The sequence below is a fragment of the Chlamydomonas reinhardtii genome, chromosome 17 (genome assembly GCF_000002595.2).
Source record: "Chlamydomonas reinhardtii strain CC-503 cw92 mt+ chromosome 17, whole genome shotgun sequence".
In the NCBI taxonomy this organism is placed as follows: Eukaryota; Viridiplantae; Chlorophyta; class Chlorophyceae; order Chlamydomonadales; family Chlamydomonadaceae; genus Chlamydomonas; species Chlamydomonas reinhardtii.
In genome coordinates this window covers 5,947,238-5,972,664 of record NC_057020.1, presented here as the reverse complement: position 1 = coordinate 5,972,664, position 25,427 = coordinate 5,947,238, and the positions used below count along the sequence as shown (strand labels likewise).

The window sequence follows — 25,427 nt, the reverse complement described above, 5'->3', positions numbered from 1 at the left end:
ACCAAAAGTCACAAAGCGCTGCAGTGTACAAAGACTCTAGACACCACTTAGCGACAAGCAATTGCGCGACGGTGCAGTCCTCTCGGCGGGCGCAGCTGACAGCGTCTAATGGCCTCGCTAAACAGCAAAATGCAAAGCTGCATGCAGCCAGTTTTCGGCGCTTCTGGACGAAGACTTTGCAGCGGGCTGAGACTGGCGCGACTGCCAAGAGTCCATGACCGCCGCCAAGTCATCGTGTCCGCCGCCCGCGCGAAGGAGGGCCCCAGCCAAAAAAAGAAGACAGCGAGCGAGGCGGGGCCTCGCAAGTGCCCCTGCGGCTCGGGCGCGCGCTACCAGGACTGCTGCGAGGCCGTCGTGGAGGGCGCCTGGGCTCGCACTGCCCCCGAGCTCGCGCGCGCCCGCTGGACCGCGCTCTCGCTCAACAAGCCGCAGCTGCTCGCCGACTCCACCCACCCGGAGGCTCTGGACGCCATCGGCACCAAACACAACCTCCGCAAAAAGGTGGAGCAGCTGCTGCAGCGCCGCGGCGCCGGTAGCTCCGCCGGCGCGGGCGCGGGCTTCGGCAGCGGCGGCGGCGGCTCCGCCGCCGCTTCGCCCCTGCCCCTGCCCGTGCTCGCCGACTGCGTGCACGGGCAGTCGCCTGATGACCCCAACAGCTGGTACGTCGTACTGGCGGTGTCGTACGGGCCGCCGGGGGCGGAGGGCGTGGCAGTGCTGACGGAGCGCTACGTGCGCGACGGCGGCCGCTGGTGGTTCGTGGAGGAGCCGCGGGAGGTGCCCATGCTGGAGCAGTTCGTGGAGTTCTGGGACAAGTACGTGTTTGATGACGAGGAGGGATACGAGGAGGGAGAGGAGGGCGGCGAGGAGGGCGGGAAGCGGCGACGGAGGCGGCGGCGGCAGGGCGGCTGGATGGGCTCGGAGCCCTTCCAGGGCCGCTTCGAGTACGGCTGGCTGACGGTACCGCCGCGAGCTGGCGCGCTGCAGCTGCTGCCGCCCCTCCCCGCCTCCGTCGCGGCCGCCGCGGCGGCAGCTGCGGCGGGCGCCAGCGCCAGCGGCACGGGCTGGCTGGTGGATGAGTGGCCGGCCGCGGCCACGGCATCAGCCGGCGGCGGCGGCAGTAGCAGCAGCAGCGGCGGCAACGGCAGTAGCAATGCCATGCAGCAGGCGGCGGGCGGGTGGGTGTATCTGGACACGGCTGCTGACCCGGAGACGGGTCTGACGGCGGCGCAGGCGGCGGTGGAGGGCGCCCGGCTGCTGGATGCGGCGGCGTCGCTGCGCGACCCCGCCCTGGACTGGGACAGCTACTATTTCCGACACGGCCGCTTCGTGCAGTGAGCGGCAGCAGCTGTGGCAGCAGCAGCAGAAGAGGAGGAGGAGGGGCAGTAAGGAGGAGGAGGAGCAGAGGAGGAGGAGGAGGAGGAGGAGGAGGAGGAGGAACTTCAACAATGGCATCAACAGGAGGGCGACGCCAGTGCCAGCTGTGGTGTATGAGAAGCGCGCGATGTGGAATAGCATAGAACATAGGCGCAGCAATTACAAACAGAACCGCATAACAGTTGACCAGTTAGAGCTTGATACAGACAGGAGCCAGAACAACAGCAGCAATATTAACTTAGAACACGAACAAAGATGCACTCATGCGGTCACACGCACCAGGGGTCCACGGGGGGAGGTTGGGCTGCATACCCCGCATCCCGCGCCTGCCCCGCTCGCCCTCACCCGCACGGACTCGGCCGCACAGGACGCCCCTGGCGGCAGCAGCAGCAGTAGCAACAGCGGCGGCAGCAACCCTAGCAGCCGCGGCGGCGGCGGTGGCAGTAGCAGCAGCCGGCGCGCCTCGCCGGGCCCCCGCCCTGCGGCTCTCAGTGCGGAGCAGCAGGCGCTGCATGACGCGGAGGACGAGCTGATTGCGCTGTGGAGCTGCGTAGAGGGCGACCGGCTGGCAGTGCTGGTGAGTGATGGTGCGGGGGTGGTGGGGGGTTGGGGGGAGTGGTGAGGGGTGGTGGGGTGGTAGACACCAGCGGGTGGGGTTGTAGATACCAGCGGGTGGGGTTGTAGACACCAGCCCAAACTAAACCGAGCTGCTGGTGAATGGGGATGGGGATGGTGGGCCGGAATAATGGCAGTGAAGTGGCGGGGGCGGGGGCCTGGGCAGCAGGGCGAAGGGGCGCGGGGGAGCCTGTACGGGAGAGGTGGGGCGGTCTGGAGGCCTCTGTGGCTGTGGGCTGGGGCCTGCCACGAGGCAGGCGGGATGCAGGAGGCGGAGGACGATGGGCTGGCGCTCTTGCGCTGGCGGTGTAGGTACTGGTGGGGCCGCCTGTCCGTGAGTAGCGGGCTCTCGTTTCCTTTTTAACACACACAAACACACACACACACACACACACACACACACACACACACACACACACACGTGTCAAAGCCACCGGGTCGTCCGTGCCTCTCTCTCTTTCTCCCATGTCCTCGTGTGCGCCTTGCCTCGCCCGTCCACAGGAGCGGCGGCGGCAGGTGTGGCGCGACAGGCGCCAGAAGCAGGGCGGCCGTCGCGGCCGGCTGGGCATCAACTGGCTCACAGCGCTCAAGCCGCCCGGGCTGGACTCCATTCCCGAGGAGGCGCACTCCCCCTCCCCCTCCGCCACCTCGCCCGAGCCCTCGCGTGCCAGCAGCGGCGCCTACAGCGGCGGCGAGGGCGGCAGCGGCGGAGGTGGAGGTGGAGGCGGAGGTGGAGGCGGAGGCGGAGGTGGAGGCGGAGGCGGAGGTGGAGGTGGAGGCTGTAGCAGCTGGCGCTCGGCGCCGCTGCTGGGGCCACGGGAGCAGCAGCGGCAGCCGTTAGTGGGCGGTGGGAGGGCGAGTTGCGGCAGCGGAAGCGAAGGCTTGGGTCGCGCTGGCAGTGGGAGTGAGCCTGGTGCCAGCCACGGCGGTGTGCGGGAAGCAGATGAGGAGGACGCGGACCTGGGCTGGGGCGGCGGCAGGGGCGGCGGCGCGAAGTGCAGCAGCAGTAGCAGCAGCGGCGGCATTGGCAGCAGCAAAAGTGTTGGTGGCGGTGCCGGCGGCGGCCGAAGCAACGCCGGCGGCAGCCGAAGCAGCGGCGGCGGCGCGGCGGCCGTGGCGGCGGCATTGGTCAAGAGCCTTGTGGCTGGCGGCGGCGGGGCGGGGGGCGGCGGCGGGGCTTACGCATGTTTGCCGGGGCACGAACCCGAGCCGGAGCCCGACCCAGGCGGTGAGCTCGCATACATGCGCGAAAATCAGTGCATCGAATGACTGGTTAGGGGTGTCAAATAGACTGACCCGGGAGTTTATGTGCATCAGCATTGCGTTACTAGACCGAGATTTCACACGATGTTCAGCTCCCGGTCTAGCTGAAGTTGTCTGGTCGCACGCCCCAAGTATGGTACTATCAAGTTTGCGTCGCACCGCTGACGACACCCACGTTACTTACGCGTTTAACTTCTGGGCGCAGGGGAGCGCTCGCGACTGTTGGGCGTATCGCCCGCCTCCTCGTCTTTGCCCCGGCCGCCAGGCCGGCCGGGCGCAGCCGCCCGCGAGGCCGGCGCGGCGGCGGCGGAGGGCGGCGCGGACGGGGCCGACGGGTTGGGCGGTCCGTCGTCCGACATGCCAGGTAGGCCGCGGTGGGGCTTGACGAGTGCGCCTGGAGCTCTGTAGTGGTGGGCTGTATGCGGGAGGGAGGGAGGGAGGGAGGGAGGGAGGGAGGGAGGGAGGGAGGGAGGGAGGGAGGGAGGGAGGGAGGGAGGGAGGGAGGGAGGGAGGGAGGGACTGCATCAGGGAGGGAGGGAGGGCAACACACGGTACGGTGTGCGTCCTTGGACCTCAGCACGTACGCCTGCACGCGTCCTGGCTGCGCCTGTTGCTGTAATCTTGCTGCCGCCACGTCCTCTTCACGCCTCCCCTCCACCTTATGCCACCTCCGCGCTTCACCTCCTTCTCCGCCTCCCCTCCACCCCATGCCACCTCCCCGTCGGCACTTCACTTCATATTTGATACACACCATCCCATGGATGGCTACCCCCCTTCACCACCTCCTCCGCCCTTCACCCCTCCTCCCCCTCCTCCCCTCCTTCAGGCGAGGAGCCCAGCCTGCTGGCAACGTTGGGCGCCATGGCCGGCGACATCCGCGCGCTGGCGGGCGGGCCGGAGGCGAGGGCGCTGGGGCTGGCGCTGGGGCTGGCGTTCCTGAACCAGGTGGGCGGATGGGTGGGTGGATGGGTGCGTGGGTGGGCGATGGGTTGTCATTGCCATAAAAGGATAGGCGGAAGAGCAGGCTTGCAAGGCTGGGAGTGAACGACGGGTGCACAGAAACCAAGGATGGTATGAGCGCCCAACAATCGAGGCAGCGCTGCAACACCCTTAATGCCAATCACCATATCCTCACAACGCTTCGCGCATGCTCACAACGCCAGCCTGCCCTCGCGCACGCCCGCGCAGGCCAACGCCTCCACTGCCATTATCAACTACGCGCCCAGCTTGCTTGCTCGCCTTGGCGGCGACGGCGGCGACGGCTCCAGTGGCAACAGCGGCGGCGGCGGCGGCGGGTCGTACAAGGACGACGGCGACGCCATGCTGTACACGGGGGTGGTGGGGGTGGCCAAGCTGGCGGGCGTGTGCGCAGGTGCGTGCGCACGTGGCCTGGGGGGCGGGGCGGGGGATAACTTTGAACCAATCCCGTAAGGAAACAGTCGCGCTGCAAGGAGAAACTGCGGGGCGGGGGAGCAGGGGCGGGGGCGGGGGTGGGGACGTCAGTGATGTGCGCTGTGTTGGGCCGTGTCGCTGGCACGTGCTGGAGGCTTGGTGCCAGGCAACGCTGTGTGGCTTTTGTCAGCGCAGATGTGCGTACAGCTTACGCAAAGGCCATTCAACCTGCAGCCCGACCCGCATGCGCTTGCGAGCCCTGCCTCGCCTGCGCTGCACGGCTATGTGCCTCTCAATCGCACAGCCCCACCCACATCACCCCTGGAGTCCCACGCGTATCCACTGCCCCCCGCCCCCCGGCTGGCAAGGATATTCCCCGTGATTCTGGGGACACTGTAACCTCGCCGAACCCCACACCCCCGCCTCCTGTCCCTGCCCCCGCAGCGCTAGTACTGGTGGACCGCTGCGGGCGGCGGCCGCTGCTCATTGGCGGTGCGCTGGCGTGCGGCGGCGCGCTGGCGGGCATGACGGCGGTGGCGGCGGGCGCGGCGGGCAGCGCCGACTTGCAGTCGCGGCGGTGGCTGTTGGAGCTGTGCATGTGCGGCTTCGCGTTCTGCTTCAGCATCTCCTGGGCGGGGCTGTTCTGGGTGAGTCACATTTTAAACGCCTAGTGACACTGGTCTTATGCGAGTTTTTTTTACCGAGATACGGTACGTAGCGTGTGTTTTTTACGGTACCTAGACCCGATACGTAGTGTGCTCCCATTCTACCCTCGCGCCGCCTGGTATCGCCTCCGGGCCCTTCTCTCCACTCTCGCGTCCCATACGCTCTCCTGACCTCCTTATATAATGTGACCTCCTCCCACTCGCGCCCCTTCCTCTATTTGTATCGCCACTCACACGTCAGGTGGTGGTATCGGAGCTGTTCAGCATGGGCGCCAAGTCCGCCGCCATGTCGGCCGCCACCGCACTGCTGTTCCTCACGGGTAGGCGGGGGCAAGGGAGGGCAGGGGAGGGAAGGGAAGGGAAGGGAAGGGAAGGGAAGGGAAGGGAAGGGAAGGGAAGGGAAGGGAAGGGAAGGGAAGGGAAGGGAAGGGAAGGGAAGGGAAGGGGAGGGGAGGGGAGGGGAGGGGAGGGGAAAGAAAAGGGGAGCACAGGCAGAGGCGTGAGTTGCAAGCGATCACACTTCTGGGATGGGGGCCGAGGCGTCGTCGAGCAGCAGGGCGAGCGGCGCCGGCGGTAAATGTCGCCTCGAGGGGAGGGGAGGGAAGGGGAGGGGAGGCCGGGCCTGATCGGGCAGGCAGAGGTGGCCCGCAGGGGGTCGGTTGGTTGAGGAGGGCTGCCGCCCTCTTTGCCCTACCCGCAGCCAGGCAGCACTCCACAGCCCATGCGTTGTGCAGCCGGCCTCGCCCGCCTGCCCGCCTGCGTAGGCTCCCTGCCGCTCTGAAACACTGTTAGACCGGGTGCCCCCCTTGCGACTTCATTACTCTGGCCTCCATTAATGGCTACCCGTAACCCCACTCCCGCAGGCGCTGTGACAGACCTGGTGTTTCTGAGTCTGGAGGACGCGCTGGGGCCCTTCGTGTTCCTGCTGTTCGCGGGCGTGTGCCTGGCGGGCGCAGTCTTCGTGGCGGCGGCGCTGCCGGAGACGAAAGGCCGCACGCTGGCGGAGGTGCAGACGCTGATGGCGAGCAGTGGGAGTGGGAGAGGGGGTGGTAGAGGGCAGGGAGGCGGCGGGGGAGACGGGCGGCGGTGGGTGGAGATGCGGCCCCGGGGCCAGTCGTGAGGGAGGCCGACGCGATAGTCCGGAGTTCCACATGCGCAGGTGGGGGAGCAAGGCAAGCCAGGACCCGTTGTAAAGCGCCGCCTGCTCTCATCTTCGTGTGTGGCACTCCACATGAAACCACATTTGGAAGGAGTGTGCAAGCACTTCGAAGCAAGCAGCTCGCACAAGACAGGAGCGGTCTGCAGTAGTCAAGCCCCGCGTGCATGGGTAGCGCATGGGCCGGCGGGGCAGGGCAGGGCGGCACGGCAGCGGCCGTAAAGTCCAAAGCGGGTGACTGTACGATTGCATTATAGGCCTTACGTTACCGTCCCTCTCCCCTGGTCCCTACTACTCTGCACCATGGCTTCTTCAGCGCATGCACAATTTTCCTGGCTGCGCTTATGTCCTGTCCCAGGAGCGTGACAACATGGGTACATGACATTCAACGGTTGGGACCGACAATCCCGTCGCCGCACCCTGCGCGGCTGCGCCACGGTGCCGCTGCCCTCCTACTCCGTGGGACTCGTCCCTACCTGGTGCCCATTTCCCGTTCCCCAAGCGTTCGAATCGACCACGCCACTGTCCATGTGACTGCACGTATACGCCGCAGCGGTGGGTGACCGGCTCGGCGCCGCCTTACGGCCTGGCGCCGCACCACCACATCAAGCACCCGCACATGAGTCACTCACATGAGTGATGCCCGTGGCATCCTTATCGGCCACTGTAGGCCACTGCAGACGCGTATCACCGATTCACCGCCACCTACATGACGCACTCTGCCCTCGTCACTATCTCCGAATCGCAATGACAACTTCGCCGCCTGTGCCGCCGCATTCGCGCGGCCTCCTTGCTGCTACCACCTCCACCGCCGCTTCCGCGCCGCCTGCCTCTTCCTCCTCCCCCTCCTCCTCCTTCACCGCCTCCTCCTCTCCCTCCTCCTCCTTCAACTCCTCCGCCTCACTTCTTCTTGAGCGGGCAGCCCGCCTGCTGGCATGTGGCGGGATCGTACACGCCGCCGCATTGCTCGCACAGCCCCAGCTGCCGCCGCTGCTGCTTTGCAAAGAACACGTCCACCTGCCGGGCGCTCACCACGAACGCAATCATAACCACCTGTGGGTTGCGGCCGTACGACAGTAGCAAAACACGTGATGTCGTGGGATTGGCTGGGAGCTGTGGTCGGCTAAAGCATGGTTTGAAGGCGGCAGGAGGTCGGCGTGGTGTGCCGGCACGCCCCCTGCAGACTGTATGTTAGGGCCCCTGCTACACCGTACTGGCCAAACCCAGCCTCCCTGCCCGCAACAGCTGTTAGTAGCTGCTCTACCCCGGTTGGCCACTTACGCCAAATGCAAGGCCGGCAAGTTGGTCCAAAGTCCACGTGGGCATGGAGTCCATGGCTCCGGCGCCGCACACACCCGCCGACCGCCGCGCTGGGCCACCGCGTAATTGCGGTGCGGTGTAGGCTCCTTGATGGGTCCCGATAGTTCGATGCCTGCGGAAGCCGGTTAAGTAGGCGCTCAGCGTGGAGCCATGCATGCAAGCAGCGCAAAGCAGACCCAAATTGACATACCCGGCGGCATGCGCATATTTATGGTGTGACTTAGCCACACAATGCCTCCCGGTGGTGCTAAACACAGCCTCGGCACGGCAAGCAGAAGGCACAGCACGCAAAGAGCAAATTGAGGACTGCATTTTTTTGCAATTGTTATTTATAATTCCTCGATTATGGAGTGCTTGAGCGTAAATGCTGGGTTCACGCGTTTCATCCCGCTTAAGCATGCAATTGGCCCTTGCCTCGGTTTAGTTTCCAGGGCTGAGGCTGCCGTAATACCATACACAGTAGGATGGACGTCAGCTACAGTACTAATGTATGTGCTAAATATGCAGTGATGCCGTCACGGAGAAATGTCTCCTTGAAATGATTGACTGTGCGCAGCTCCGTGCTTTCCTGCTTACTGCACATAGATAGTGGTTCGTTACTTTGCGTCTGTTCCAGGCCGCGACCAAGTACTAAGGCACGCTTGTAGCTTGTAGAAAGCGGCAAACTGGTCGGCATTACCTGTATCGCGTGTAGCTTTCAAGATGGACTCTGTCGAAGATGATATGTTGCTGCATGGATTGAGATCACCTATGCGGCCAAACGTATCTGGCGAGCCTGCGGCGCAACCCCATGCTCAGCAGGGCGAGGCCACAGCAGGCATCAGGTTCGCTCTTGACAAGCTCGCGCGCCAGGTATGCGTGGGCCACACGAAATGTAGCGTGGCATACTCAGCAGGAGGGCGGGAAAGGGGGGGGATCAAAGAGACACCGTGACACGCTTGCACGAAACCCACGTTCCGTGCCTCGCGCAGATGCACGCCGGCGCGAACTCCGAGCGCATGGCCGAGAGCCGGGCGCAGCACAACCTCCGCAGCGCGATTGACAGCATTCCAGTCGTTGGGCTTGCCTCGCGCGCCGTTCCCGGGCCTGTGGTACTTACAGACCTGTTGCTGGGCTTCGGTGGAGCTGCGGGCGCAGCTGCAGCAGGCAGGCACTCGCCCCTACACACGGCAGGTCCAGCCCACGGCTCGCCGGTGCCTGCTGCAACACCGGTGCGGCATGCAGCTTCGCCGCTCAGGCCACTGTCTCCACGCGCGCTCCACTTCACGGGCGTGATGCCCACACCCGTCGCTGGCGCCGCGCCCATCACCTCCACCACCGGTCTTGCCGCCGCAGCCGCGGCTGCGGCCGCAGCTGCCGCTTCCGCACCACACAACATACACACAACGGGCGCAGCCTCAGCAGTACCCAGCCCGCGGCGGTCGCAGCCCTTCAGCAGCTCTGCCGCCTCTCAGCCGCTGCCAGCACGCCGCACTGTCCCAGCCGGCCCCGCGCCCTTCTACTCTGTCCACGAGGTACTGCCATCAGCTGAGGCCAGAGCCCGGGCTGGTGGCGCGGCCTCGCGCGGCGATGCGGCGCCGCCGCGGCAGCGCCCGGCGCCCACTGCCAGTATCTCTGAGGCGACGGCTGCGGACGTGATGGCCATACCCGGCCGCCGCTCGCCGCCGGGTGCCGTCGCCGCTACGGCTGCGGCCTCTGCAGCGCGCCGGTCCATCTCGCCGCCCGGCCTGTCCTCGTCATCCGGCTTTGAGCGACTGGGCCTGGTGGCAGCGGCCAGCGGTGCAGGGCTGGGGTCGGGCGGCGCCGCCGCGGCGTCGGTCATGCCGCTGGTGATCCGGCCGCACTCCACAGGCCGGCGGTACTCCTCTCCAGCAGCGGCTGCGCCCGCCGCCTCACTCCCAAACCCCGCCGCCGGAGCTGCAGGCTACACACTCAGCAGCGGTGTTGGAGGCGGTGCTGGCGGCAGGTATGCGGCAACGGCTGCCGCGCATGCAGCCTCTGCCGGCACCAGCTCCATAGACAGCATCCTGGTGGGCAAGGCCACGTCACGGTACGCGCCGGCAGCGGACACGTGGGCCGCCCCGGGGTCGCGTGCGGCTTGGCCGCCAGTGCTGGACAGCACGGGCGGCAGGGTGGGCAGCGGTGGTGGCAGCTCCCGCGGCCGCTACATGCCGCCGTCGCGCGAGCTGGACGGCGAGAGGGTTTCGAGCATTGCAGGCGGCAGCGGCGGTGGTGGTACCGGCGGCGTGCGGCAGCGGCCCACCTCGCCGCTCGTGCCGCGGGCGCAGTCGGGAACGGAGGTGACCGGGGCCTCAGTTGCCCGGGGGCTGGCCGCATCGCATGGGGCCGCAGAGCCCACAGCCTTGGGGTCGGCAGGGTCCGCAGCGGCCGCGACGCCCGGCGCCACGCGGCCACGCTCCGCACCCCGCGGCGCGGGCATGCCCGTCGTGCCGCCGCCGGTGCCCCTGCCCGCGGCCGCTGTCGCTGCAGCTGCGGCGGCCTTTGGCTCGCCGGACGCAGCGCAGCCATCGTCCTTTAGCTTCCAGCCGCATGGCGCCTTGTTGTCGCCGCGCCGCCATCAGTCGCCGCTGCGGCCTAATGCCGGCGCTAGCGACGGCGCCGCAGCTGCCGCCGGCCTCCCCGATGTACCGTCGCAGCTGGCGTCGCTCGCTCGGCACATGGAGGAGGCACGGCGGATACAGAACCGCATCCTCGGTGATGCCCTCGCGGACGACGGTGATAGCAGCAGCTCGGGCGCAGACGGCGCCGCAGGCGGCTCTGTCCGGGCGACAAGAGGCGCGGCAGCGGCAGCGGCAGGCAGGGCCTCAGGGCGGCTGCCGGCGCCGGGCTCGCCGGTCTGGGTGCCGCCGCCGGGCTCGCTCTCCGAGCGGCCGCTGCCAGCGGACGCGGTGGTGGTGGCGGCGCGGCGCGGCGGCAGCGGCAGCGGCAAGGGCGCGCGTCTGCACCAGCGTGGCCGCAGCGTCAGCAGCAGCGGCGAGTCAGCAGACCTGGAGGAGGTGCTGATTCGCAAGAGCATCAGCGCCGCCGTCGGCGCCCACGCCGCCGCCGTCGCCGCGGTGGAGGAGGTGCGCGCGCTGGCCGCCGCCGCGGGCGCTGGCGTGCCCACAGTCGCCGCCACCGCGGCCGTGCGCGCGCGAAGCCGCTCCTCCAGCCCCACCCGGCCCGGCGCCCGCGGCTGGCCGGCTGGGGGTGCTGCTACTGCCGTCGACATGGCGCCGAACATGGTGCTGCCGCCCGCGCTGATGCTACAGCCGCCGTACGACTTGCGCGGTCCCGTGCTGCTGTCGGCTGAGTCCACCTTCTGGACCTCTGCAGCGGGCGGCGGCGGCGGTGGTGGCGGCGGCGGCGGCGCAATCGCGATGGCCAGCAGCGTGTGGGGACTGCGGGGCTCGCCGCCGCGGCCGGTCAGCACGGGCCGCGGCATGGGCAGCCGCGGGGGCTCGCCGGACCGGGCTGGTGCAGGTGCTGGCGGCGGCGGCGGCGGCGGCGGCGGCGGCGGCGGCGGCGGCTCGTACGTGCTAGAGGGACAGATGGCGGAGCTGATGTACCTGCAGGTTGCCGGGAGGGCTGGGTGGGGTTACTGATGGGATAAGGGTTTGATGGGATGGCTCTGGCTGTTGCTGCGTTGCTGCGTTGTGAAAGCTGACAGGGCGTAGCAGGGCAGACACTGTGCGGTCTGCACGAAACGCTGGTAGAAGACGTGTGGACGGCGTTTGCATGGACCGCCGACTGTGCGGCCTCCGCCCCCAACCCGCACAGGAGCGCTTCGCTATGCGGCGCGAACAGCGGCGCGCGGCCCGCGCCGCCGCCGGTGACGCCGCCGCGCTGACCAGCTCCGACCCAGATGGCCCCGCCCACAGCCACGGCTACGGGCACGGGTATGACCACGAGCGTGTGGACGCGGGCATGCATGGGCATGGCGTTCAGGGCCGTGGTGATTACGCCCTTGGCGATGATGATGAGGAGCGGGAGCAGCAGGAGGCCTTGGCTGCTGAGGAGGAGGCAGCCGAGGCGCAGGGGGCTGCGGAGGCGGAGGCGCTGCGCCGGGAGCTGCAGGCGCAGCTGGTGCTGGAGGCGCAGCTGGAGGCGGCGGCGGAGCAGGCCAGGGCGGCGGCGGAGGCGGCGGCCGCGGCCTCGGCTGAGGAGGAGGCGGCGGTGGACGCGGCACGGCAGCGGTCTCGGCTTGGTGAGTGGTCTGGGGCCTTGTAAGGCGGCGATGCGCTGTTTGTGAGAAGGCGTCCAATTCAGTAAGGCAACGCTGTGTAATTCTACGAGCATGAGCGCTAAATAAACTAATGCGCTTGCTCGCCCGCTGCTGTCCTGGACAGGCCGTGAGCGCAGCACCGGCGGTGGCAGCAGCATCCGAGTGGGCGGTGCAGCCACCTCCGCCGCCTCCTCCCTCCGTCGGCGCTCGGGTAGCCCCCCGCCGGCGCCCTCCACCGGGCTCCACTCTGTCCGCTCCTCGGCGGCACCTTCGCGCCACCCCTCCGCACCCCCCTCGCGCCACGCGTCAGCGCGGCCTTCCGCCGCCGGCGCCCCGCCGCCCTGGCCCCTGTACCCGGGCGCTGCCTCCTCTGCAGCGCCGTCCTCCCGACCCTCGGCGGCAACCTCCCGTGTGGTCAGCCGCAGCGTCAGCCGCGGCGGAGCTGCTGCTCCCGCCGCCGCCGCCGGCACCGCCGCTACGTCGGCTGCCGTCTCCCGCCGCGCGTCTCGGTCTCTGTCGCCAGAGGCGCTGCGGCAGCTGGGCGCAGATGGCGGTGGCGGTGGCGGTCGCGATGACGCGGGCACGGGGTCGGGTGTGGGGTTGGGGTCGACACGGCTCAGCGCGCATGGCAGCCTACGCAGCCGCAGCCCGGGCGTCTCACACCAGGTTGGGCAGTCCGTGGCGCCGTCAGTGGGCGCGACGAGTGCCGGCGGCACCGCCAGTGGCGCCGCTGCTGCGCGCGTGCCCAGCGCGGGCGGGGTGTCTGCGCCGGGCTCGGTGGCGGTGTCACTGGCGGGGAGCAGCCGGCCGCCTGCGGCGCCGCGGTCAGCGGCGGCGTCAGCTGGCGGCGGCGGCGGCGGTGGAGGCGGTAACGGCTCGCCTGCCAGCGGTACTTCTGCGTTCAAGGATTTGCACAAGATGGTGAGAGTGGCTACTGTAGAGGGCCTCCTAGGCGGTAACTGGCGTGGCCCGGACGGGCACTGGGTCCGCGCCATTGCTGGAATGGGGCCCCGCGCTCCGAATCGCCTGGGCATGCTTGTCCTTGTGCCTGCCCAGTGCCCACCACGCTGCTCCACACCTTCCTTCTGTACCGCCAACATGTAATATGTGTGCCACCGCATAGGTCCGGGACATGGAGCAGCTGCTGGCAGTCATCACGGAAGACCCCAACGCAGCCGCAACCGCAGCAGCAGCCGGCGGCGGCGGCGGCGGCGGCCTAGCCAGTGCCGCCTCCGGCCGCTCTCTGCCCAGCAGCTCCCACGCGCCACCGGGCTCCGCCGCCGCCCCTGCCTCTCTGGGCCACATGCCGGCGTACAGCAGCGGCGGCGGCTCAGGCACCAGCGGCTCGGGCTGGACATCCGGCGGCGGCGCCGGCGAGTACGGCGTAAATGGCGGCGGCGGCGGCGCTGCCAGCGCCGCCGGCGTGTCGGGCCGTGTGGCGGCAGCGGGTTTGGGGGGTAGCACGCGCGCGTCCCTTACAGGGCAGCTGGCGCCTGGCAGCAGTGTGGGCGGTGGCGGCGCGTTGCGGCCGGGTGGGCTCAGCCGGAAGAGCCTCGCGTCTACTGGCGGCGTGGCGTCTGCGGTGGGCGGCGGCGGCATGAGTCGAACCACCAGCCGCACAGGCAGCGTCGCGGCCTCCGGCAAGCCAGGTGCGCTGACACGCACCATATTCCACATGTGCACGTGGCTAGCAAGTTCTGGGCGTCAGCCTGGGACAACCACATAGCAAGCCTGCTGCATATTTTAGCTCCATTTTACGCGCTGCTCCTTACCTCACCCCACGCCCTCACCCCGACAAACAGTGGTGGCGTTTCGAGATGACGACGACGCCCGCCGCTCATCGCACCACCACTCCCAATCCCACCCCGGCTCCGACTTCTACCCGGCCTCCTCCTACCCGGCCTCCTCCTACCCGCCATCCTCAACCACAGGCCCGGTCGGGCCGCGCAGTGAGCATGCCAACACGCAGCCCCCCGCACCACCGCACCGCCACCACCACCTGCACCTGCAGGCCGCGCACCCTTCCCTACGGCCGTATTCATCGGCCAACGCAGCCTTCCCGCTCACCACACCAGACGCACCAGAGGTGGGGGCTCTGGCAGACCAGCTCCGTGCGGTGCGGTCCAACATCTCACGGATAGAGCAGCAGATGTGGCCGGGCGCGCACCGCCGCTCGTCTGGCGCCGCCACCGGCGGCACCGCAGGCACAGGCTCGGCCGCCACGGTCTCTGCCTCTGGCGTCCCGCCGGCGGCGGCCGCCGCCGCCGGCTCCGCCACTGGTGGCGGCGGTGCGCATCTCCGTTACCTCCACACCATGCAACAAGAGATGGAGACGGCAGGCGCAGGCAACGGCGGCAGCAGCGGCGGCGGAGCCGCCGCTGCTGACCCGAACCGCAACCGCAACGGTTATGCACAACCGCCGTCATATGAGTTGCAGGGGTACGACAGCACGGGCTCGGATCCTATTGAGCGAGCCTGGCAGCGTCAGGCGTCAGGCGCGGGTGCAGGCGCTGGCGGCAGCAGCGGCGGCGGCGGTTTGAAGACGGCCTCGGAGCGGGCAGTCGAGGCGGAGGCTCTGATTGCGCGGGCCGAGATGCTGCGCACCAGCCTGTCTATGGGCAGCAGCGCTGGAGGAGGAGGAGGAGGAGGCGGAGGAGGCAGCGCGGCTGCCGTACACACAGGCGCTGGCACAGGCCGCTGGGCGGGGGCGGGCGGGCAGACTGGCACTGCTGGCGGGAGCCTGGGCGGAGGCGGAGGCAGCAGCAGCAGGCTGGGCTTTGGCGCCGTTGAGGGAAGCTCCATGGGGCCTGCGGAGCTGTCGCGTTTCGCCGCCAGCGCGCCGGCATCCGCTGCCGTCAGCAGGAAGAGCCTGGCGAACACCATCAGCGGCCGCTCCGGCGCCGGCGGCTTCAGCGGTGTGAGGAATGGCGCGGTCTTGGGGCCGCAGGCCGGCAGCGGGGTTGCAGGGGGCCGTGGTGGCGGCGGTGCGGGTCAGCAGGTGGATGCGCTGGAGGCCAAGTTGCTGTCAGAGTTGGGCGAGCTGGAGTCGGCGCTGCGCAGGATTGGCAAGGGTGGCGCGGAGGTGGGGGCCGTGGGCGCGCGGGGCCGTGCTCGGGCCTGATCTGGGTTGGCTGGCATTGCGAGCTCGGAAGCCTAACGCGGGAGTGAATCGGCGGGCGCGGTTTGTGCGTGGATAACCGTAGGGTGGAAAGCAGGACAACAGAAGGCATATTGTGCGAACCACGGTTATGCACACTCCTGTAAGCTAGCAGGGCGCTCGCTGGCAACCCCGGCCCATACCGTCTTTGATCAGACCTGGGTGGACATGACCCGGGCTGGACATGACCTCGGAAAGCGACACGACAGGCGTACGGCGGGGGTGACGCTATCTTGGGCTTTTTCAATGTCCATAAGATACCTGTATAACCATTTACAGTTCAAACAGTTACAGTAACTTAACGAGCGCTTGCGCTGTTGTCGCCACTCAAGTCATCCAGCCATCACTCTCACAACAAATGGGCTCCGCGTGCTCCTCCGAATTCCACATCTCTAGCCCATGTCGTAAGTCTGCTGATGCTATCCCAGGGATTCCATTTCTGGAATTCCAGCGCGACATCAACTTGAATTTCCCAGGGTGCCTCATCGGCATCTCTCCCCCGGAGTCGCGTCGCACCATGCCCGTGCCACGGCGTGAGACATGTGAGGCCACGCTCCTGGCTATACAAGACCGGGTTGCCCAAGTCGTCGCAAGCAAATCGGATGCCAAGGAACTACAAGCTTCCAACATTGTTGTGTGGTCCGAGCTCGTAAAGATGCGCATGGCTTCGGGCCGGCGCACCCGCTGGATGATATGCTGGTGCAGCCGCCAGCCGGACGTGATGTATGCGATCGATCAGGCGGACTCATGGTTTGTTTGCGTTGCTGCGCTGCCGCGACCGGACAGCCCTATGTGGAGTTCTGGTGCCACTACCGGTACTCATGTCACGGCAAAGGTATCAAAGGTCGTGAAGTTCGACGGCCTGGAGTAGTGAAGTAGGACTTACAGACTATCAATATTATATTGACTATGCTAGCACGTGTACGTCAGTAAGCTCCTGAGATGGTTCGTCTGGGGATTTTGGTAGCCTGAGGCGGCCTGCTGGGGACTAAACGGTATGAAGAACCGTATGTGACACAGCCAGCTAAACATGCGTGCGTGAGTGGTAGAGGCCAGGAAAGCTGGCTGAATTGTACGCACATTCCGAGATGGACCAAGCACGCGGCCGCACCGGCGTGCACGCTCGCATGCCGCAGTGCACATACCATGCATGCACCTGCTGCCATGCTGCTTGCTGTAAACTTCGTTGGTTGGGCTGCGTCCTCTCTGTTTGAAGGCCACGTTGAACGTTTGTATCATTCACATTGACTGCAGCGTGCTGCGTGCACGGAACTGCATGAGTGCATGAGTGTGCATGAGTTCAGCATGAGTGCAGGCCCCCACCCAGCCAGCAGCATGTCATGGAGTAAGACAATGCTTGCAGCCTTACAGAGCCTATAATTTAGATGTCAACATGCGCAGCCAAGGACGTGAAAACACGTGAGCGCACCGCTAGTTTGTCTCGCCTGCCGTAAGGCTAACGAATGCATACCAAGCTACTACATCTCTCTGCACTCCAATTACAACGCTACACCATCGCGTCTTCACCGGCTGTACCACCAATGCGAGTCACGAATGCCACAAAGAACACACCATGAACAGAGGGCGAAGGATGGCAGGCACATGCTTGTGCGTATGTGGTCAGTGAAACATGAGTATAACGTACTGTACCGGTAGCACTCACCGAGAACACGGGTACAATAATTGACACCGCCACGGTAATTGACACCGCCCTCTGCCGCATCGTAGCTAGCAGCCTCAAGGGTAAGAGTTCGCGAGGTCCGCGCCTGTCCGCGCCGCCTGCCGCCTGTCGCCATCACACTACCCATCGTTTGATTGAAGAATTATCACGCGCATGCGGCGCTTGTGCAATTACACAGCAGACACTGCCACCACCTCATACCGTGTGGGCCCCACGCTGGGCCCCTGAAACACGCCATGTCGCTCCCCTTTCACTCTGGGCCCACCGCAACAACATATGGGAGGCACGTGAATGGAAATGACCGTCGGGCATGAATCCCACCCACGGCACCGTGGCACATCCTGCAACACAGTCGGCCTTGCTTCCAGGCTCCTCATACACCAACTGCCGCGCGCTGTACCCACTACTCAGACAGCCGATACTCCACACGCCTACACCCACAAACACACCTGCTGCGCCCTGAGCGCCCGACACCAATACAATAAGGGCAAGCCGTGCTGTGAGTAGATGATGTCAAAGCGCACAACACATATATTGAAGATGCTTGAAGGAAATCAAAAGCGCACCATGCCAGTAGAGGTTGTCTAAGGAAAAGCAGGTGGGCCGGCAGCAGCGGCCACGCACACGCCGCCATACACACATGCAAAGTAAAACGCACTCGGCATCATAGGAAAGCAAGGTCGGGAGTATGTAGCAAGGGTCCCGCCGTGGCCCACCACTGGGTGCAGCTGTCGCGCCCTCTCCGCCCCAGCGCCGCGGCGCCCGCTGCCGTGTGCTGCCAACCCCTGCCCCCCTGCTCCACCGTCTGCTCGTCACCTGCCGCGCCACGCAATGCATGAGTAACCGCATAACCACGTGAATACTCACAGTACCAAACTCAAGATCCCCAGATAGCAGAATATGAACACCCGCGTTGCCCCCTCTGTCTGTCACCAGACAATCAGGCTATGATAACCTGTACGGCTACTATTGTACGAATCGCCCCCCTATCTTTACAGAAGGCCAGGCGGGGGCCCAAGCCCCCAGAACAGAAAAAAACAATTAATCAGTCCCTGCACAAAAAAGCACCTGCGGAGCGAACACCAGGGTCCGCCGTTAATGAATATATTGACAACGTGCTTTCCAGCATGCCCCACCCCCACATCCAGCAGTACATATCATGCCCCGACCTGCACAGTAAAAGCACCGACCGCCCGCACACTCTCATGCCTGTCACTTCCAGCCTTGCCGCACGCCCCCCCCCCCCCCCCGTCCCCCCTTCATTGCCGCGGCCCGTGAATTTCGCGGAGCACTGAATCGCAGAGATTGAGCAGATGTAATCAAATAGCCCGCCAGAAAGTAGTTGAGGGCTTCCACAGCCCCCAACATACCCCAGGACCCCAACGCAGATGTCCTTGTTGAAATTGTGGGTCGTAAATCCCAACGAGAGCCTCACAGAGGGACACACAAGGACCCCAGGCACGCGTCACGCCCTCGCGGTACTAGCCAGCCGCGCAGCAAGCGCACGCGCGTGCGTGCCGGGCCGTGGCTCCCCAAAAATCACATGACATGACAGTGTTGGGCGACACACGCGTTCATGCCGCGCGCCCTCAATTAAATACCATAGTGTACTTTTCGGTACACAGGCCGCAAAAAAACATATGCACATATGAAAAGCAACAATCGCCGCAACGTCACTGCTGGGATCCCAGCCCAGTCGCGCACACCCGAGCCTGTTCCGTCAGAAGCGCGCACGCGCGCTCGCAAAAAAGACCCGTGTCCACTGAAATGCCACAGGGGCTCGGCGGCATGTTCTCCAGGTGACGACAGCTGCGTCCGTACCCCCGCCGCAAAGAATCACGTCACACACACACACACACACACACACACACACACACACACACACACACACACACGCACACACACACACACACACGCGCGCACACACACACACACACACACACACGCGCGCACACACACACACACACACGCACACACACACACACACACACACGCACACACACACACACACACGTACACACACACACATGTACACACACACACACACACGCACCTACACACACACACACACACACACACACACACACACACACGCGCGCGCGCGCGCCGCCGCCCTGCACCCGAGAATGCCGGCTCAAGCGGGCCCTTGCCAAGGCTGTCCATGCCACCGCCTCAGGCGGGTCCTTCGCACACGTTGTGACCGAGCCTCACTCTTGTGCCCGGCCCTTTCTCCCTGTAAATAGCCTTACAACCGCTAACCGCCTGCACGCATGCAACCACCAGCCGGCCAACCGTGCGAATCAACATGATGAGGAGCTGCACATCCATCCGTGCCTCTGTTATCAACAATGCTATGCAAATGCGAAACAGAGAAAGCAAGCGAGCACGAAGTCGTGGAGGCCTGGAGGCCGTCACAGCAGAACAGAAACCGAAAGCACAAGTAGCGACAGCAGACAGGAATGGATGGGGACATATCTTGATCTCCAAGAGGAAGCAACGACAAAAGCACTGGCGCAGGTTCGATGCCAGCGCGTGTAAACTGCGCTGCTCATGTAGACATACACAGTTAAGAGTCGTGGGCTAGACCAGTCAATGCGCCAGCGCCTCCTTTCACCGCAGCCCGGCACTCTAAACCTTGAGGCCACGAGAGAAGCGATGGCTTTCGTCTGATGTGTCATCGGTAGCGCTGTCTTCATCGCGGCATTTTATAATCTGCATTCCTCCTCCTGCCTGACCGGCGCAGCAGCCCTGCCACTGCCGCTGCCGCTGCCGCTGCCACGCGCTCGCCTCCGGCCCGTCTGCCACCTGCCCCGCGCCTTTTGTCGGAGCCGTGGCCCCTCCTCCTCCTTCTCCTCCCCATCCGTCCTTGAGCCGCCCAAAGACACATGGGTGCCCAGCTAGCCCACCACACGGGCGGTTGCCAGGTACGCCGCCAGCCGCTGTCGACTGCTGGCCGCTGGGTCGCCCCCGCCCGCAGCCAAGGCGCCCAGGGTGCCTGCCGGGGCCGGGGCGCTTGTGCCGGCAGCCGCGGCGGCAGCGGCGCCGCCGTAACCGAACGCAGACACGAACACGGGGTGCAGCAGAACCAGCAGCGCGTCCAGCGTGGACTGCAACTCCTGTTGGTTGGAGGGGTTGCAGAGTTCAGAGTTAGGTTAGGAGTAGCTCGGAGTAAACGGATGACTTGTTCGCGCGGTGAATGCATATTGTATTCGTGGACTCGGCCAGTGCTGCTGTAGCTCTGACACATGTCGCCAAGCACCCAAAAAGCACTCCCTAGGCACACCAATGCGGTAGCCGCGCCTCACTCACCCGCACAAGGTCCTTGCGCAGCGACTCGCTGACGGACAGGTACAGCGCGAACCGCCCGCCCGTCGCCGCCGCCGCCGACGCCGCCACGGCCGCCGCCGCCGCGTCGCGCCCGCCGCCACTACTGCCGCCAGCGGCACTGGCAGCGCGCAGCAGCGGCACCGGCGGCGGCGGCGGCGCGGCCGGGTCCCGCAGCACGCCCACCATCACAAACTGGGGCGCGCCGGGCAGCAGCGCCACGTCAGCATGACTCATCGCCGCCGCCGCCGCGGCGGCGTCCGAGACGCGCCGGTGCCGCGCCGCCGCTGCCGGCGGCGCGCCTGGCAGCTCCAGGCCCCTACCAGGCGACACCGCCGCCAGAGGCCCCGCGGGGCCGGTCTTGGCGGGCGCCGAGCCGTACAGCCCATCCTGCCCGCCGTACAGCACGTGATCCGGCAGCCTCGCGATCGCAGCCACCGCCGCCGTCGCTGCCGCAGCCGCTGCCGCCGTTGTCACAGCGGCGGCTCCGGCCGGCGGGGAGGCGGCGCCGGCGCCGCCTGCTGCCACGGCTGCGGCAGCCGCCGCGGCAGCCGCAGTGGTGCTCCCGCCGCCGCCGCCGCCGCCGTGCACGCGCACCGGCTGGGCTCGGCTGCGTCCGCCCAGTGCCAGCGACGACTGCAGCAGCGTGCCATGCAGCGGCAGCGAGAAGGGCTGCAGTGGCGGCGCCCGCCCCGCGCCGCCCGCCGCCCGGCTGCGCCCGCCGCCAAGGCCGCCGGCGCCGTGTACGCATGTGCCGCCGCCAGCGGTGTACGGGCTGCCATGTAGGAAGCCCAGGCCTTCCACGCCGCCCCACGTGTCCATCCCATCGCCCGACGTCAGGCCAGACGCCTCGCCACCCTCGCCAACATCCGCGTCCGCCGCTGCCTCCGCGACGGAGCGCGCCAGGCCGCCGGAAACCACTGCGCCGCCGGCGGCGGCCGTAGCCGTGCCAGGGGCTGCCTGGGGAGCCGCGCCAGGGGCTGCCTGGGGAGCCGCTGGCTGTGTAGGCGCGGCTGGCGCCGAGGGCGCGGCCGGGGGCGGCACGAGGCGGTGCGCGGCCGGCGGCAGCAGCATGACGGCTCGGTCGGGGCAGTCGGTGGGCAGGAAGGCGGGGTAGGCCAGCACCTCGGCCATGCCCTGCAGAGAGCGATGGCAGCAGTGGGGAGGTGAGGGACAGGACGGGGAGGCGGCAGGCGGCAAGGTGCACGGCACACGGACCCGTGCCATGCCATTTGCGACCCAGGGCATTCGTTGGGCTCCGGCACACACTCTGTGCCCACACTACACACCGCGCACCCATTGCTGCCCCCGGCCACGCCCACGCTCTCCTCCTCGCTCTATTGCATTGGGTTTGGTTTAGTTTGGGCTGGTATCTACAACCCCCACCTTCCCCCCACTGCCTGCCCGCCCACCTGTGTGCGGTGCGTGAAGAAGTCGGACAGGTGCGCCGCCGCCGCCGCCGCCGCCGCGCCGGGCCCGGCGGCGTGTGTCAGGGCGTCGGCCATGTCGGCCAGCAGCTCCAGGCGGCCCTCGGCCACGGCGTCAGACAGCCAGCGGCAGTACTGGTCCAGAGGCTCGCTGTGTGTGTGTGTGTGTGTGTGTGGGGGGGGTTACATTCATGATGAGTTAAGGGGGGGGGATACATTCATGATAAAGCAAGAAGTGAAGGCGTAGGCCGGTACAGTAGCATAGTAGACGCGTTGTGTGGGGGGTCCACGCACGGAAAAGCGAGGAGGCAGGGGAAAAGCGGGACGCGGATAAGTCCGAGAAAGGGCAGGCGGACGGACACGGCAGGGAGAAGGCAGGGAGCGAAGGAATCAAGGCTAAGTAGTACCATACTCTAGTCTTAACAATCCTCCTCAGTTACTATTACACATTCATGGCCAATACTTACCGCGGCAGTTGGAACAGCAGCTCGTCGCAGGACATCAGGTACAGCAGCCCGACCACCCGCCGGCCGCCGCCGCCGCCAGCCGCCACGGCAGCGCCCGCCGCCCCATGGACCGCGCCAAAACCCGGCGTCTCCGGCATCAGCGGCAGCTGCTGCAGCATGTGGGCCGCGGCGCCGCCGCCGCCGCCAGGGCTGGGGATCGGGCTTCCCACGCCGAAGCCGATGCCGGCGCCAGCGGTCCTGCCGGGGGACTGCAGGCTAGGACCGGGGGACTGCAGGCAGCGCGGCAGTGACGAAGCGGCAGAGGCGGGGCCGCAGCTGTAGGGCCGTAGCAGCGGGGACGGTGGGGAGGCAATGGCGGCGGCGGCGGGCAGCGGCACAAGCGGCGAGCCCGGGACGGAGCAGCCGGGTGCCGCGGCGGCGGGCCCAGGCGCGAACAGCGGAAGCACCCTGCAGCAGAAAATGGAAAGGGCAGGCGGGTGGGATGTGGGTCAGGAGGGCAGCCTTGTCTGGGGCCGGAGGAGTGAGGGGCGGAAGAGCTGCGGCGGGTGAGCGGCGCACCCTTGGCCCGCACTGCACCTGACCTGCGGTACCTCCCAATCCATCCCACCAGTACCGTAACCCATACCCGTCCCGGCCGCTCAGGCCCCTGCCTCAGCCCTACCTGCCTCACGCGCTCCCTCCCTCAAGCCCTCCCTCCTCAAGCCCCCCGCCTCCTCCTCCCCTCCTCCCCTCCTCCCCGTGCCCCCCTCGCACGCTCTCACGCCCTCACCAGAAGCTCCTCAGCTCGCTGTCAAACTGGTCCGCCAGCCGCCGGATGTGACGCGGCAGAGCCTCCAGGCTGGTAGCACAGCTGAACCCGCCGCCGCCAGCGCCGCCAACGCAGCCGTTAAAGGCGCCGCAGCCCGCCGGGAACGCCCCGCCAGCCGAGGCCGCTGATGCAGCCGCCATCACGGCGCGTGGGCTGGCAAAATAGCCGCCGCCGGTCCCACCCCGCGGGGAGCCGCCGCTGGGCCGGTCGCCGGCGGTGGAGCTGCGGTCACCGCCGGCGGCGCCGCCCCAGAAAGCGGCGGCGGCGGCGGAGCTGCGGTCGCCCGCCGCAGCGCCGGCGGCGCCGCCGGCCGAGGGCCGCTCGCTGCCGGCGGACCAGCGGTCGAAGTGTGAGCGGCTGTGGTGGTGGTGCGACCAGCGCTCCCTATCCGGCGCCGCCAGTGGGTTCACCACAACGGCGCCGCCGCCGCCGCTCACCATGCTGGGAGAGGAGCACATCTGCGCGGTGGCGCCGCCTGCACGGCGGCCCAGGAACATCCCGCTGGTGGCGGCGCCGCCGGCGCTGTTGCTTGTGGGCAGGCCGCCGCCGGGCGAGGTGGGGTTGCTGCGGTTGCCGCAGCCGCAGCTAGGGGCGTTGGCAGCGGCGCTGTGGGCGCTGAGGGTGGTGGCGCCCAGGAGGGTGGAGGCAGAGAGGTGGCTGTAGCTGGTGTGGCCGGCGCCAGGCCCCAGCGGCGGCAGTAGCACGCGAAGCTCCGCGGCGTCAGCGGGCGTGTGCAGGCGCGGCATGCCCAGCGGCAAGTGGGACTCGGCGCAGCCCGACGCCGCGAGGGTGCAGCTGCAGGGCCGCTGGGAGCCGAAGACGTCCACACTGCGATGGCGGGCAGGAGTGGGTTTAGCGGGCGGGACTCGCGCTGAAGTCAGCGGATTTGGACTCAGAGCGTGGCACAGAAAAAAAGAAAGAAGCAGGACGAGATGCAGGGTTTAGCATGGCGAGTAAGGTGAGGATTAGGAGCTGCCAGGGTGATGTGCTGACGCTTCGAGCTCACCAAGCGAACGAGACGGCCAGCTTGGCCCGCAGCAGGTCGCACAGCCGCTGCAGGTGCAGCGCCGCACCCGACTCGGCGCCCGCGACCGCCGCGGAAAGGCGGCGCAGCTGCGAGGTGATGGGTGGAGTAAGGTAGTGCACGCACTTTCAGTGGAGAGCGACCGGAGTGGTAGTTGCCTGGCGCGCGCGGTTGGTTCCCATGTTTCCCGACGCTCTGACAGTCCATTAGCTGCAGCCACTTAGCCACTGTTACCGATCGACGCTGTGCGCTGCGCTTGACAAAGCTTCATCTAGACTGACTCGGGTGAGGAACCTAGCGAGAAAGGCACTAAATTCCCTTCGAGCTCGCTGCGCTCAGCCTTGCCAGTGGCTGAGCTAGATCTTTTCACTTTGGCGGGCACTGGCGGTGCGCAGACCGCGCAAGCGGCAGGAAATGCCATGGTACTAAGTATCCCGGTGAGCTGCCGCCTGACGCGCAGGTAGGAGCCAATAGAGTGTGTGGCTCTGAGGTGGAACGTGCAACCGGGGAACAGAAAAACCCAACGAGCTGAGGCCCCTACCTCGGAATAAACGTCGCTTTCAGTACCGCGCGCACGCGGTGCGCTGATAGGTCGGTGCCACAACATTCCTCGCAATCAGTACCGCTCGCGGCCCGGCGTCGCAGCGCATAATGCGGACGCTGAGGACGCGCATCCTTCCTCCAGACTTGGCAGATGCTGCCCCCACTACCACCATCGTTGCTATCGCCTCCTTGGCTAGTGCCTGCTTCCTACCCTGCCCGACGCTTCCCCCCTGTTACGTCAACTACCGGTTACTGTCTTGACACCTTGTAGGACTACCTCCAATGTTTCGAGGCTGTTTCGGCACAGAGCTCGCTCATATATTGGCGGAGGCCCTTCGGCGCAAGTTAGCCTCACCGCCAAGCTCAACTCACCTCTGTGACAGAAGTCCTTGCAACGATGGCTGAGCTCGTGCGTTCATGCCATGGAGGCTCCGCAAAGGGCCCAGTCGCGGGTCCCGACTGTGACGCCGGTTCTTGTTTAACGTTGTAGCTCGCCAAATTCACATGCATCATACTCATCGCAGACGCCTTCGCTGGGCTTCTGGGCTGCAGGCTAGGACCCTTGGCGCCCCAAGCTTTTTCCTCCTCCTGGGCAGCTCTTCCCGCCTCGCAAGCTACGCATGGAATGCAGGCTAAATATTCCTTGAAGCCCATCTTCATCAATGAGCCAGCGCGAGAAGGTAAGACTGGGCAAGGCGCATCAGAATCGAGTCGAATCCCCTACCCTAGACACGAAAGCTTGTCACCATGTACACATGTCAAGCTATGTCCCTACTATTATACAGAACTAGTGACTACAAGGTAACAGTGTAAGAGAGTCTCCTTCGCCATCGGGGACCGTGGCTTGTACCGCGGCCCCATGGCAGTTGTGGCGCAGACGCCCGGAGAGCTGGTGAGGGGTCCCGGCGTGCCACGTCGGGTGGGCAGAGGGGTCCGCACCACCGGTTCCCGTTTTCCAATGAACACAAACTCTTAACGGTGCAGTC

At 66.7% G+C, this 25,427-nt stretch overlaps 6 protein-coding genes across 6 annotated transcripts; 3 read left to right on the top strand and 3 right to left on the bottom strand.

The window, feature by feature from the left end:
- Nucleotides 1-7: 7 nt before the first annotated feature.
- On the top strand, nt 8-6,514 carry CHLRE_17g740430v5 (uncharacterized protein). The gene is made up of 9 exons (XM_043072635.1): nt 8-1,326; nt 1,742-1,951; nt 2,491-3,217; nt 3,458-3,616; nt 4,079-4,197; nt 4,441-4,624; nt 5,089-5,291; nt 5,551-5,629; nt 6,173-6,514. Exons 1-9 carry the CDS (start codon nt 142-144, stop codon nt 6,427-6,429), a joined length of 3,123 nt encoding a protein of 1,040 aa, XP_042915094.1. The 5' UTR covers nt 8-141; the 3' UTR covers nt 6,430-6,514.
- Nucleotides 6,515-6,705: 191 nt separating this feature from the next.
- Nucleotides 6,706-8,207, bottom strand: CHLRE_17g740390v5 (uncharacterized protein). The gene is made up of 3 exons (XM_043072634.1): nt 7,976-8,207; nt 7,747-7,897; nt 6,706-7,518 (listed from the first exon to the last, which is right to left on the bottom strand). Exons 1-3 carry the CDS (start codon nt 8,095-8,097, stop codon nt 7,366-7,368), a joined length of 426 nt encoding a protein of 141 aa, XP_042915093.1. The 5' UTR covers nt 8,098-8,207; the 3' UTR covers nt 6,706-7,365.
- A 100-nt stretch (nt 8,208-8,307) lies between these two features.
- Nucleotides 8,308-15,286, top strand: CHLRE_17g740350v5 (uncharacterized protein). The gene is made up of 6 exons (XM_043072633.1): nt 8,308-8,637; nt 8,757-11,360; nt 11,566-11,992; nt 12,135-12,931; nt 13,134-13,659; nt 13,813-15,286. Exons 2-6 carry the CDS (start codon nt 8,757-8,759, stop codon nt 15,129-15,131), a joined length of 5,673 nt encoding a protein of 1,890 aa, XP_042915092.1. The 5' UTR covers nt 8,308-8,637; the 3' UTR covers nt 15,132-15,286.
- A 151-nt stretch (nt 15,287-15,437) lies between these two features.
- CHLRE_17g740344v5 (uncharacterized protein) lies at nt 15,438-16,359 on the top strand. Its single transcript, XM_043072632.1, has one exon. The coding sequence runs from the start codon at nt 15,823-15,825 to the stop codon at nt 16,036-16,038; it is 216 nt and encodes a 71-aa protein (XP_042915091.1). The 5' UTR covers nt 15,438-15,822; the 3' UTR covers nt 16,039-16,359.
- A 26-nt stretch (nt 16,360-16,385) lies between these two features.
- On the bottom strand, nt 16,386-19,677 carry CHLRE_17g740323v5 (uncharacterized protein). Its single transcript, XM_043072631.1, has one exon. The coding sequence runs from the start codon at nt 19,542-19,544 to the stop codon at nt 19,260-19,262; it is 285 nt and encodes a 94-aa protein (XP_042915090.1). The 5' UTR covers nt 19,545-19,677; the 3' UTR covers nt 16,386-19,259.
- Nucleotides 19,678-19,725: 48 nt separating this feature from the next.
- Nucleotides 19,726-25,217, bottom strand: CHLRE_17g740300v5 (uncharacterized protein). Its single transcript, XM_043072630.1, has 7 exons — nt 24,814-25,217; nt 23,881-23,987; nt 22,836-23,702; nt 22,067-22,513; nt 21,585-21,750; nt 20,158-21,309; nt 19,726-19,964 (listed from the first exon to the last, which is right to left on the bottom strand). The coding sequence occupies exons 1-7, from the start codon at nt 24,952-24,954 to the stop codon at nt 19,746-19,748; spliced, it is 3,099 nt and encodes a 1,032-aa protein (XP_042915089.1). The 5' UTR covers nt 24,955-25,217; the 3' UTR covers nt 19,726-19,745.
- Nucleotides 25,218-25,427: the final 210 nt, after the last annotated feature.

Bases quoted from the DNA above. Each gene is read 5' to 3' on its own strand.
- CHLRE_17g740390v5 (XM_043072634.1), bottom strand. From the start codon at position 8,097: ATGCAGTCCTCAATTTGCTCTTTGCGTGCTGTGCCTTCTGCTTGCCGT. The intron at 7,898-7,975 runs GTATGTCAATTT...CGGCTTCCGCAG, and splicing joins AAATATGCGCATGCCGCCGG to GCATCGAACTATCGGGACCC. The intron at 7,519-7,746 runs GTAAGTGGCCAA...CGCAACCCACAG, and splicing joins TTGCCGGCCTTGCATTTGGC to GTGGTTATGATTGCGTTCGT.
- CHLRE_17g740430v5 (XM_043072635.1), top strand. From the start codon at position 142: ATGCAGCCAGTTTTCGGCGCTTCTGGACGAAGACTTTGCAGCGGGCTG. The intron at 4,198-4,440 runs GTGGGCGGATGG...ACGCCCGCGCAG, and splicing joins GGCTGGCGTTCCTGAACCAG to GCCAACGCCTCCACTGCCAT. The intron at 5,630-6,172 runs GTAGGCGGGGGC...CCACTCCCGCAG, and splicing joins CGCACTGCTGTTCCTCACGG to GCGCTGTGACAGACCTGGTG.
- CHLRE_17g740350v5 (XM_043072633.1), top strand. From the start codon at position 8,757: ATGCACGCCGGCGCGAACTCCGAGCGCATGGCCGAGAGCCGGGCGCAG. The intron at 11,993-12,134 runs GTGAGTGGTCTG...TGTCCTGGACAG, and splicing joins ACGGCAGCGGTCTCGGCTTG to GCCGTGAGCGCAGCACCGGC. The intron at 12,932-13,133 runs GTGAGAGTGGCT...GCCACCGCATAG, and splicing joins TCAAGGATTTGCACAAGATG to GTCCGGGACATGGAGCAGCT.
- CHLRE_17g740344v5 (XM_043072632.1), top strand. From the start codon at position 15,823: ATGCGCATGGCTTCGGGCCGGCGCACCCGCTGGATGATATGCTGGTGC.
- CHLRE_17g740323v5 (XM_043072631.1), bottom strand. From the start codon at position 19,544: ATGAAGACAGCGCTACCGATGACACATCAGACGAAAGCCATCGCTTCT.
- CHLRE_17g740300v5 (XM_043072630.1), bottom strand. From the start codon at position 24,954: ATGATGCATGTGAATTTGGCGAGCTACAACGTTAAACAAGAACCGGCG. The intron at 23,988-24,813 runs GTGAGTTGAGCT...ATCACCTCGCAG, and splicing joins CAAGGACTTCTGTCACAGAG to CTGCGCCGCCTTTCCGCGGC. The intron at 19,965-20,157 runs GTGAGTGAGGCG...TCCAACCAACAG, and splicing joins TGCGCAAGGACCTTGTGCGG to GAGTTGCAGTCCACGCTGGA.